General features: G+C 42.6%; 1 protein-coding gene across 1 annotated transcript; it reads right to left on the bottom strand.

Moving 5' to 3' along the window:
* Positions 1–1862: 1862 nt before the first annotated feature.
* Positions 1863–11500, bottom strand: LOC120063822 (N-chimaerin-like). The gene is made up of 7 exons (XM_039014135.1): positions 11236–11500; positions 9139–9223; positions 5399–5572; positions 4649–4726; positions 3684–3821; positions 2976–3081; positions 1863–2817 (listed from the first exon to the last, which is right to left on the bottom strand). The coding sequence occupies exons 1-7, from the start codon at positions 11488–11490 to the stop codon at positions 2646–2648; spliced, it is 1008 nt and encodes a 335-aa protein (XP_038870063.1). The 5' UTR covers positions 11491–11500; the 3' UTR covers positions 1863–2645.
* Between the last annotated feature and the right edge of the window lie 1195 nt (positions 11501–12695).

Here is a 12695-nt window from a genome sequence, read left to right as displayed (position 1 = left end):
CTCATGGATGAGAAGCACAAAAAAATGTAGATTAATTAATGTGAGTATGAATCAGCCATCCCATGGTAATTGTAGCAAATATTATTTGATGTGCATGAAGAGAGGTCTGTCATGACATTATCACAGCAGCAGTCTGAACGTTTAGATGAGTTTCTTGGTCTCTTGGCTGCAGCTAATGTAGATGGATTTATAATAAACAGCTGAAAAAGCTGTATGAATTCGAGTAAATTACACTTTTATTGACCAATCAACCGAAACTAGATGTGAATTCATTCACCATTAATTCAACCTAATGTAAACGATAAAGCCCAGTGATAAAGATGTCAAGAATTCCTGAACAGGTATAAACCATACTAGAGCATGAAGCCACAAAAGGCTGACTACAAAATGGGAAAGCATGAGGTGTTAAACACAGAAAAGCTTGGGGCAGCCAGGTCAGATTTTATGGCTTTTAATAATCCAACCTAAAAGCGTAGTGTTTCCACAGTTACTACTGAGAACAATGGCAGAGCATTTAATGGGATTTCACATTAAATTAGGAGAGGCCAGCTGCTGTCATTCAGGATGGCTGTGGTTCTCCACCAGTAAACACTGCCCAGTAGGACCTCCAGTGGAAAGTGTCTGAAACTCAATCAGGACAAACACATGAACCAAAATAACAACAGTTTTTGTTCACTGCCAGTTTAAATGCAAGGGTAGAGTTTGATCTTATAATGAGCCGCTAGTGAAGAAGATAAGGCATGACAGGTTTTTGGAAATTGTGTGGAAAGAAATTGCTTGTGGGGTAATTAAACATAAAATGCATAAACCCCAAGGGACAATGTTTGCATACGTATCCAGCAATTAAAAATCTCCTGAATGCAGACAGGGCCGTGCCTAAAGGTATTGTGGGTTTTGTGTTCATCTCAGAGCGAATCAGTGTGATTGACGCATATTTGGAGGGGATGCTGCATACGGTCACGTGGGCCCTGGGCCGTCTATAGCACTGCCTGTCACTCTTAATATGCAGATTGAGAGGAACAGCCCCTTTTGTCAAGGTCATTTTGCAAGTACACGCAAATGTAGCATGCCATGTACCTCAATGACTGGTGTCTGGACACATTTACCATATTCTAAAATGAACACACATGGCACTAAATGCTTATTCAACAGCTTCATTGTTACTGGAACAATTTAGATGACTCAGAGAAAACAGGTTCATTTTCAGCAAGCAAGGTTTAATAAATTATCGTTTACATGCGCAAATTAAGTACAAAAATATTTAAAAAATAACAAACATTAAATGCACAAATGTAACAGTTTGAATGCAACACAGTTTTGACTGTCAGGCAAATGTAACAGAACATTTAAAGGTCCACTGATTGTTTTCTGATTGAAAGAGGCTTTGCATTTCCCCTAAAAAATACTTCTAAAACAGCTGAAAAGGCAAAAAAGACAGAATCAGTCAAAGATCATTACAAAGGTTCAGAGAAGATACAGTAGTCTATTTCACATCCAGGTATACAATGCTTCACAAAAACAATTGCCCATTGGGCAACCGGGCAGGAGATACTGTAAATCTACATGACAAATAATAGCAGAGTAACTATAGCTAGGTTTCCATCCAATTGGTGACAGATTTTCATGCGAATATGCAAAAATACGCATAAAAACACTATGCGCATTTTCCCACCAGAGATGTTTTTCCATCAAATTGACTTGTTGTGGATAAAAGGCTGTGTGTGATGATGTATTGCACATAAAAATACCTGCATGCTTTCCCTACGAGTCATAGTGGGAGGACCACACAACTTTAGTGGGAGGACCACACAACCACTCCAAGTTTACTTCGATATGATGGTTATTATATCAATATTTGCGCATAAAATTGTTTCCACCAACATTTCTCACATAATTAATTTTACCGACACGAAAAGGTCCCACCTTGTCTAGCGTATTTTGTTTTGTTGACATTTGGCAAGTTTACCGACAAATGATCTGTTTCCATCAGGCCTGTCATTAAATGTTTTATCCGACATGTACGTTACACGCATTAAAAGGTTGGATGGAAACCTGGTTAATGTTTCACAATATTTATCGCATGCTAGGTTACCGCTACAAAGCTACACAAAATAAAGACATGGCCAAGTCTGGTCCATCAGTGTTCTACACAAGCCCCGACAAAAATGGGGAGACAGACATGCAAGTTTAAGGTACATCACCATCCACACCCATTACAGGGGAAGAAAAAGTAAGGTTCAGCATTGCTTAACTGGGAGTGGAAACGGATGTATCACAAATGTAATTACAAAGATTCATATGTAATACAAATGCAATAGAAAAGTTCCTTCAAGTCTTTGCACAAAAAGTGTTTAGACAGCATCAAGCTGTTTTACAAAAAATCTGTCTCTTTCCTTCCTTATCTTAGCAGAATGGATGTGTCTGTTTTCAGAAGAGGATGTCTTCCTTATCTTAGCAGAATGGATGTGTCTGTTTTTCAGAAGAGGATGTCTTCCTTATCTTAGCAGAATGGATGTGTCTGTTTTTCAGAAGAGGATGTCTTCCTTATCTTAGCAGAATGGATGTCTTCCTTATCTTAGCAGGATGGATGTGTGTTTTCAGAAGAGGATGTCTTCCTTATCTTAGCAGGATGGATGTGTGTGTTTTCAGAAGAGGATGTCTTCATTTTTGATGAGGAACTCCACCACCTGCGGTTGGTAGCGGATGTCGTTGAGTGCCGTCATGGCGTCCAGGTTGGGGGCACGCAGGAGAGTGGGTCCAAAAATAATGCCCAGGTTCTCTGCATTCATCAGGTTGTCCTTCTCATTCAACGTTACCCTGAAGTAGAGACACATCAAGGACAGACAATTAACAGCTGAATGTTGAAAACCCATTGAAAATGAACATCTGAGCATTCAATTACAACCATGTCTCAGTTACACAAACATGATGTTACATATCACCAGGGTAGCGAATCGTTTTGTTGAGAAACTCACCTCTTTAAATGGGCCATGAGGTACCTCAGGGTTTCACTGTGTGCTGCAGGCAACAGTTCCAGAGCCTCACGGAAGGCCTTTAGCCGCTTCTCTGGGTCTTCCAGCTCTGAGAAGCAAACAGAAGAATGAGGTCAAAGCAGAGCGGCCACAAGACAGGCTCTCAGAACCTCTAAACATCCATGCTCAATGGTTCTCACTGAAACTATACACTAGCATGAACGATCAGAGTACAGTCAAGATAAGTTGTTGTTGAACTCCATATAACTGACTACCAAACAATAGTCATTTTCTAAAATGGAACCATAAGAACTTCAAACGTAAAGGAGGATCTGATGCTTATTTTATGTGGCCTGCATGCAAGCACATTCTCCACTGAAATGCCCAGGAATGTAAACAGCAACACATAAACAGTGGAAATGCGGTAAAGCACAGCAATATAAATTTAAAAAGTCTCTATTTTGCAGAATCATCTTTGAGAACTCAAAAAGCTAAAGGAAGAGCAGGATAAATGCTCACTGAACACTTCCATCATGCGTCATGGCTTTAATGTTGAGGGATTTACATAACTCAACCACAGATATGAAAAAGCACACCAATGGCATTTCTTCTTGCATGGTACATTTTCCATGGTGCTGGTGCGTGACTGAAACAATTATGCATCATTTTAACTGGCAGAGAAGAGGAAAAAGCTGCTCAGGTCAGACTCACTTGCAGTCTCGATGAACCTGGGGTAGGCGTCGTATGAGATGACAGGAATGGGTAAATCCCTGAGGTACAGTTTAAGTGCTCCCGTGATGATGTTGATATCTTCATAGGCATTGGCAGAGATGTCTGTCTTCTCACCATCTGTGAAGAGATATAACACATTGTTAGACATGAGGAAAGGACTGGTTGGATGTGCATAAGACACTGTTACAATTTTCTTGCTGATTGAACTCAAGGACATTGAGTTCAAGCAGCATGGCGTGCTTTCAGCGTAGTGTGAAGTGAAGAATAAAGGGCTTGTGTCACTGTGGGGGATGAAATCTAGGCTACTTCTCTGTTTTGACTGGCCTGGCCTGTTTTACTTTTCCCTCGGTTCTACATCCAGAGCAGGCCATGGCCTAATTCTGCTGAGGGTCTACATATCACAGTGTTGTGAGTTGGAATGACACTCTGTCATGTGTGATCTCCCACACACTGGTCTAGCTAAGATTTAGCCCATAGCTCCAGGGTTCCCCCCGGTCCATCTCTAAACTCATACTGTACTGGGCAGAGAATGAGGCAGACTATTTCTAACTGCCTCTTTAACTGTAATAGCCAAATGAAGTTGGAGGTAAATTATATTTCTACGGTAAATTACATTTCGGTCAGCTACGGTTGTTGGACTCGTCTCATGATTTGCCATCCCCAGAGCTGGCCCCTGGCCCTGGCTAAACATCCTGTGACTGGACCGCGTCAGGAAAAGCCGTGCTCTCCCAGATGGAGACTAATCCCTCCTCAAATGTGTCGCCTTCCCATTAATACTGCCTCTATAAACACATCGGAGTGTCAACATTTAACTCAAACATGACCTAAAACCATCACATTGAGCACACACGGAGGCGCTAAGAACTGATAAGGACGCTGCGAGAGGCACCCGAGGGGGTTGTTAACACCCGGACAGAACCATAGGATGTCAAAAGAAGACATACCTCTGTCAAATGTCGACTTGACATCTTCGACTGAATCGCTGAATCCAGATATTCTGTAGAGCCCTTCAGACTTCAGCCCTATGACAGAGGGATAGAGAGGTTTAATGACAAGTGCTGCATTTACATAACATAACATAGGACTGGAGTGGACATCCAACACGGATTCAACTCAAGAGCAGAATAAATACAGCCAAATTCACCTTCAGCGGTGACCTTGGGCAACAGAAAATGTCATTAAGCTCTTCCATATGGATGAGAAATTGAAAAGATCTACAATAGCACACAGGGAATAACATGGACAGATGCAAATAGTTTTCTGCATTATTGAGTAAAACGAATAAAAACATAAATCCAATATAGCATTAGTTACAGACATAGATTACCGGGCTAGACAATGAGGTAGAAATGAGGCTTCTACATCGTTGAGTGATCCAACTGGAATGCAATCAACTGAAACACAGCAGCAGCAACACTACACAATCCTCCATTGTATACAATTGCCAGGCCTCCCATTGGCTCTCCACATCAAATTAATGGAAAGGACCAACATTAGAATCCTCCATCCTTCCATTCCTGTTACCTGCTCTTAATTGGGTGTGTGTACATGTGGTGATTGAAAAATGCATCCATCCATTACTGAAACACACAAAATATAACATTTCCTGAAAGGGAAAGAGGGAGCGCGATTTCCAAGAAGGGTGGGATTTCCAACTATTTCAATAGGGCCATGGCTATATATCTTCTGCTCACCTCTTGATTCGATTTCCTGTATGCACATGTCTACCACCATGGGTCGCTTGGTGTTATGAGCTTTCACCAGAGTTGTGAGCTCACAGCTGTATACTTTCTTGATGTGTTTCAGGTCTGGCACGCAGTTGCAGGGTACCATAGTGGAGCACTGCTTGTGGACATTCAGGCCACAATCTGAAAGAAAAGAGGAGAGTCAGAATGGACAACCTAAGAGGGATGTCTTCTAATGATATAATTCCAATAATATCATCCAATGATATCTTCCAATGATATCATCCAATGATATCTTCCAATGATATCCTCCAGAGAAAAAATAGATCAGAATTAACATTGAAGTGTACCATGAATAGTCTGCATCCCCCAGATTGTTAATTTCATTTTTTGTCAACTGGCTTGGTTTCGTTTTTGCTTGCTAAGGCCTAAATGCTCTTGATCAATATTTGGAGTCAGAATGTCATTGGACCACTGGAGAATTCTGTCCTGGCTGATGACTTCACTCTTTGGTCAGCTGCCAGGGGTGTTATTGGAGTCACCTTGAACACTGGAATGGAACACAGGTCCACAAACAATCCCTCATCCAGACAGCGTGCCATTCATGCATCAAAGTAAGTCATAACAAATTCAACCATGGTTGATCTTATATCTACCAAATTTATATCTACCAAATTTATATCTACCAAATGTATTCTGGATTCTACTATGTGGCTTGGTTTGTTTTTAATCTGCACAAAAAATAAAAAATGACCCAAACCTTCTAGACGTATTTTGTCACAGAGATTTGTAGCACAACATGAACCTTATTTGTGTTTTTCTAAGCAGTGAATATGTAGTTTCAATGATCATCTCCAGTGCTTTTGTCTTCGGTGCTAGTGAGTGGGGCCTGAGGCGCAGCTGCCTGCATCAGATTCAGAACAGGTTTCACCTTGCAGGGAGCACAGCAGAGAGCCGACACAGCGACTCCTTCTTCGCTTTGTAACAGAGGCTTTTAGAGGGAATTAGAGGCGCACTGAAAACAATGTGGCCTGGAGGAGGGAGACTCAGGCCTGCATGCTCCATTCTCCTCCAGAATCTGGGGTCGCACACAATGGCCGTGCAGGCAGCGATTCAGACGCTGCGGGCTACACTAGACCTAGTTTCCTAGACTTAAATGGGCCAGCTCCTTCAAGCTTTAAGCAGTTCTCTGCCTTCTCCCAGTTTGGAAGAGGAACTTTTGACAAAAAATTGTGCATTATAGTATTCCAACTACATCTCGAAATAAGCATTTTGTTCACAGATGTTTTTTTCTATGAATATATGGTGTTTCAGAGAGAAATATGTCATCATTGTTGCTCCTCAAATATCAAATCACACTTTTTTTGTTAAAGGCACAAAAAGACTACGATGTAGAGAAATAGCTACACATATTTTGATTAATATTGGCCCCAGAGAAATTTCAGCAGGCTTTATTCATATGCATTGATGCAGGAATGTAATTACCTTTAAGAGATGATTCTATTAATGGTATGAGACAGGCAGCGTAATAGAGGGCAGCCTCTCACCAGCCACATGGCTGTTAAACTGGTGTTGTGCATGTGAACACACACACACACACACACACACACACACACACACACACACACACACACACACACACACACACACACACACACACACACACACACACACACACACACACACACACACACACACACACACACACACACACACACACACACACACTGGTGGCCCCTGGGTTCCAGGTGGGGTGGGAAAGCCCAGAGGGAGCCTGCAGACAGACACTGCTTTACTGCACTGTCAGCTCTACCGCCATGGCGAGGAAAAGACACTCCACTGAGGATGAGCTCTGCCCTGATTTGGCTAAAAGGGTCTGACACTGGAGTGGGGTGAGGGGCTGGTCCCACTGGTGGCCAATCAACACATCATCATGTTGTCTAACCTTTACTGTGCCTGAGATCCCCAATGCTTCTCTATTTTACTATCTCTAATGGCAGCAGCATATAGACAAACACATTGTCCTGTTGCTAGTTATTCTATGTTGTTTTCCACCACGGGTAGAATGAGGATGAACAGAGACTGGGCTGTGTGACCTAGCTCTCTGGTTCTGCCTGCTGAATTTTAATGCGGGTGGAAATGGAGCTCCTTCCCAGCGCTCGGAGTCCCGCTCCTCATTAAAGAGACATGCCAGCTTTGTTTTTCTTCACTGGCATGATGGTATGACGCTGGGGGGGGGGGGCGTCCTCTGATGAGGAAATGTGGCACAACAAGCACTGGCAGGGGCTGACTTCCTGGCGCTCGCCCAAAAACACTTCACATATACAGAAAGAAAGGGGGAGCGCATTTTTGGAACGCAAATTCAAACATCGCATAAGACTTCACTGTCCTAGATTCTGGTCGCCATGGCTTTAGTCTAAAGGAATGAAAAATTATACGTACACGTTTCATCCGATTGTCAGCTGCTTTCTAAAGCAACGCATCAATTATTCATGGCGCGGCTCGCACAGATATAAGTGTAGGTCACTTTGTCCCATCAATAATACATTAAAAACAGACGTCAGTCTACGTTACGGCCTTATTCAGGAATGATGAACACCAGAAAACGACTGATTTCTAGAAAACCATGATAAAACATCTATGTTTCCATGTGCCTAAATGACAATACCCGAAATTGCAGTGCACTAGTTTTGCTCTCAAGCTAATTAGTTAATCATTTCTAGAGATCAATAATATCGCAAAGCGTGCAAGCACTGCAGCAATATGAGCTCATGAAAGCCGTTTTGCGTGCTGCATTCATGGGTGCCCCACTTATGCTGCATTTTCTGGTGTTGTTATCCTAGCATCATGAAACCACTTATTATTGCCTAATATCCTGTGATAAAAACGCTGCAAAATCTTTTCAATACCTTGAATCAATTGAAAAATAACCCCTTAGATGGGAACAAAACAATTTCATGACTATACTGTACATTCAATGTAAATGGCTGCTACACAATATCAGATCGTTATTGTTCACAGTGCAGCAAAACCATTCAGCTAGTAACATCTGCCCTGATTGGATAGATAGGCCTAGGTGTACGCGTGTTTAAAAATGGGAATCTATTCCGAGACCATCAAGGGAGAATTTCAGCATGAATCCACAGAGGCATTCTCAACCCCCCACTTCTACTGCAACTGGAGCACAGAGAGAGGAAGCCAGTCTGCGTCTGGACGCCACTGTGCATTATGATAATGGGCTGATCAATATATAGACTGCATATAGAGTGCATATACGTCTGCCGTCGAGTGGAGAACAATTGCTTTGTCCATTAGGTGGGAATATGGGAGCTGCATCAGTATAAAACAATAGCATTAAAGCTTGTCATTTGAACAGTGGCATAGTAACGTCATTAGCAAAACTCATCAACTGGACCTCTCATTCATTCGTACAGTACCACATAATTTTCTGTTAAAGCAAGGCATTCATGTTAGTGAGAAGTACTTATTACAGGAAATCCTCAATATTGAGTCCTCATTTTACTCCGTTGCACAACTCCTCTAATCTGTTCCCCAAATATTGGTGGGGATTTTAGATTAAGGGACTCAATATGACACCCACTTACACTCACATTAAAAACCAGGTTACCCACATACTGGGGTGAGAAAAACATCAGTCCTTTACATAAATAAAGAACAGCATGGTGTTAAGTAAAACCAGCAGCAGCTGTACAGTGGCTGTCTACTGTAAAGTATAGTACAGTACGTACCTGCACATTTGACTCCCTGAGCCGTCAGCCCCCACATGAAGTTGGCACAGTATTCACACCAGTGAGGTCCCCGGAACGTGTGGACCTGGAGGATAGAAAGAGAGACAAAGAGAGAGGATGGTAGTCAGATGCTGCAGTTATGTACCACATGGGTACCACACCTTCCCCAGGTTGCCCTGGAGACACCACAATGCTGGCGTCTTAAACTAGCCAGATTGTGTGTGTGTTGGAGATGAGGGGCGTTTAGAGCCCAGTCAAATCTGACAGGATGCCTAATCTACTCAAACTGTTAATGAGTGGCCAGGCTGAATAGGGGTGGTGGTGGAGAGCGGGGAGGATGGGTGGGCACTGTTGACGCCGTGCCAGTGTGAGGGGGCATGCTGTCATGGAAATGTGCTACGGCAACGGGTTGCTCAAGCAAGGAAGGGAGCTCTCTCTCCGCCAGGTAACATAACAACAGCTCAGCCAATCAGGGGTGCCTGATCCAGACCTATTGGGAGGAGGCAGAGCGGGCTCCCTGTGAGGTGTTTTCCTACACGACAATGGGAATAATGGCCCTTTTATGTGAGGTGAGAAATACTAGGGCCATCACCAATACTGTGTGTTAACTCATTATGGGATCAGGGACAGCATGAGAGGATTAGCAGTAAAACAATTCATCACAGTAAAATGGTATCAAGTCTGATGACCTGTGAGTTCATCAGACTATACTATTGGCAGGAAGGTTAGAATATATTTTGTGATTCATGGCTTCACAGGAAAATAAAACCTTATTCACTTGAGTATTTAAAGAGCTACTGTCTTTAAAATTCAACAAATCCCTTTGAAAACAACCCATGTGGCATTTTATTTTGACGTTTTTTTGTTGTTGCAGAGGATGTTTAAGTTGCGCAATTTTACATCTAACTAAGAGTGTTTGGTCCAGTATTTCTCAAGTCAAAAAATGTGTGACGTGTTGCCTTATGTAAACAAAGTCGGGCTGCTGGGCAGGTCTGTCTCACTGTCTTTGCTATTGGATAGAGAGCTATCACTGCAGCTGTTCACACCATGTTAGTGGGAAAATGAACATCGTCAAATCAAAGCCAACCGTCATTTATCCGTTGTTACATTATGTTCTAAACTCTGTTTTAAACAAGACCTTGTGACCAAAATTATCCTATTTACACTTTGTAGTCAATTTTGACACTAAAATAACTGTTTCTGACTCATATTGATGTCACATTTTCAAAGAGATTCGTTGCTTTTTAAAGGCAGTCGCTCTTTACGTAGGAACAATGAAAATTTGAATAAATTCATACAATTTAGCACTGGTTGTTAAGTCTGGCTATTTGGTGATTTTTTTAAATCACATTTACATTTTTTTCATCATATTTTGTCATCATATCTTCAAAGAGATATCTTGGCTGTACAGGTTAGCGTGTACAAGGTTCAGGATAATTATTCATTAAAATGCTCTGTCATTAACTATTACACACTAACCATATCAGCTCAGATTGCTTCCTGTGGAGGAGGGAGCTTGAAACAGTTGAGCTAAATGTGTGACAGACCCTTAAAATGGTGAAATGGAGCATTCAGCATGGACTGGCTGGCATAGTAATACATACATAAATAAGGAAGGAGGGAAGCAAGAAGAATGAGCTCTGTGAGTGTCAGCAGTTCGAGAGCCTTTGAGGGAATGTTTCTCCCCCAGCTCCCCACTTCATTAACTAACTTACCCAAACAGGCAGAGCAGAGCAAACCAGAGCAAGTCTGATGACTGGAGCCTAATGGGAATACCACTCATCCACTGTTTCCCCCCTTCATTGCCTAATCTCCCCATCTGGTACTCAAACCAACAACAGTGGACCACAGACCGCCCAACAGATTTCCTTTAGAAAAAGGCTCAGTGGAAAGACCCAACACAGTCCTGTTCTCTCATGCTTTCTCTCGCCCCATAACCCCCTGAACAGACATTCTGGTGGCCAACTGCCAGTATAGGAACCTAATACAAAAAAACGCCACCTGTCCACAACATGCTGAAATAGAAGCAATATTTCATAGTGGAACGGCATGAGGAAGAGATGCAACTGCTCTTCCTGTGGCAATTTTTTGTCTCACCTTGAAGTTGTGGACTTTCTCGTACTTGGGCGGCAGGCTGTTATCCTTCAGTGCGGCTTTGCGGACCAGCGAGGTGAGCTGTGAATAGGCAAACAGTTTGAGAGGCTGCCAAATAGTGGCTGGAGGTTTCTGGGGTCCTGAGATCCTCATCCCCAGAGCAGCAGCCAGTATGTCCTGCTGGTTGGCCTCCTGCTTTGCCTTGTGCACCAAAGACTTCTCTCCCTTCCGGACCTCGTAAGACTCCCTGGATGGCATTCTGACACTCAGGTTGACCAAATCAGATGAACAAGCAGCAAGCCCTATAGAGCAGTCAAAAAAGTCAGAGGTCCTCTGGAGAAGAAAAAAGAAAAACGGGATGCTTAGAACTAGTCTAAACTATGTCATGTGAATTGCATTGCTCCAATTTGACAAGCCTAAACTTAGCAAAGAAACACAAAAATGGCAAAATCCAAAAAGTAGAAAGATGTGTCCTCCGTTAAATCCTCTCACAGCAGAGAGAGTTGGATGAACGGTGATCCAACGACGAGAGTGTCAAGTCCTGTGATGGCTGGAGTTGGATAGAGAAGAGAAGAAGCCTTGGGTGCTTATGTGTTCCCTGGGAATATGCAGATGAGCTGATGTTGAGTTAATCCTCTCCTCCCTGTGTAGAGCAGATATATTCTCTCTGGAACACAGACAGCACAGTGTGTGTTCTGTGGATGGATGCTGCCAGCACTACCAGAGTGAGGGGGAAGAGGACGGGGGAAGGACCCAGTCACAACGGATTAGATGGATCACACTGGCCAATCAGAGCGAGGCAGGAGCCTGCTCACGCTTTATCATTGCTGTTTCCCCGCCCCCACAACCCCCCTCTAAGATCCAAAGCAGGAGAGCTTGTGTAGGAAGAGTCGGAGTGAGTGTGGGTTGATAATGAGTAATGAATGAGTCGTGCATCATCACTGGGCTACTGCTGCCCACAGCTAATGACACCGGTGGGCCGTTGAAGAAAGTGCTGGTTACCAACCATTTGGTTACCAACCATTTACTGTTCCAGGGACCACAGGGAAAACATAAGTAAACGTTTGAACCACATTTATTTTCTCAGAAAGAAATTCACAAAATATGAATAATTTTGTTGGATGCGCTGTGAAAAGGGAGAACTGATGCAAGGCCAGATTTTCCCTTTGCAATAATCTGCCTTTAAGCCTATATTTCAGTCACCATGCAGACAACCCAGAGAGAGTTAACCCAGGTGTGCTCATTCCACACAATTACAAGCGCCTTAGGGTACATTTGAGATTTTTTTTCAAATACATAAACAGATTAAAGTAATAGGTAAATTAACAGAAATTTAAAATACAATTTGATCTACCTAAATTCCCTTGAAGAGAAATCAGGTTTTATTTTTCCAATATGGAAAAATCATAGAATTACACTGAACAAATGTACATTTCTCTAATACCTAAATTCACAGATAGTCA

This window comes from Salvelinus namaycush, chromosome 19 (genome assembly GCF_016432855.1).
Source record: "Salvelinus namaycush isolate Seneca chromosome 19, SaNama_1.0, whole genome shotgun sequence".
NCBI lineage: Eukaryota > Metazoa > Chordata > Actinopteri > Salmoniformes > Salmonidae > Salvelinus > Salvelinus namaycush.
Note: the sequence above shows the minus strand (reverse complement) of the source record. Positions and strands in the feature narration are given on the sequence as shown.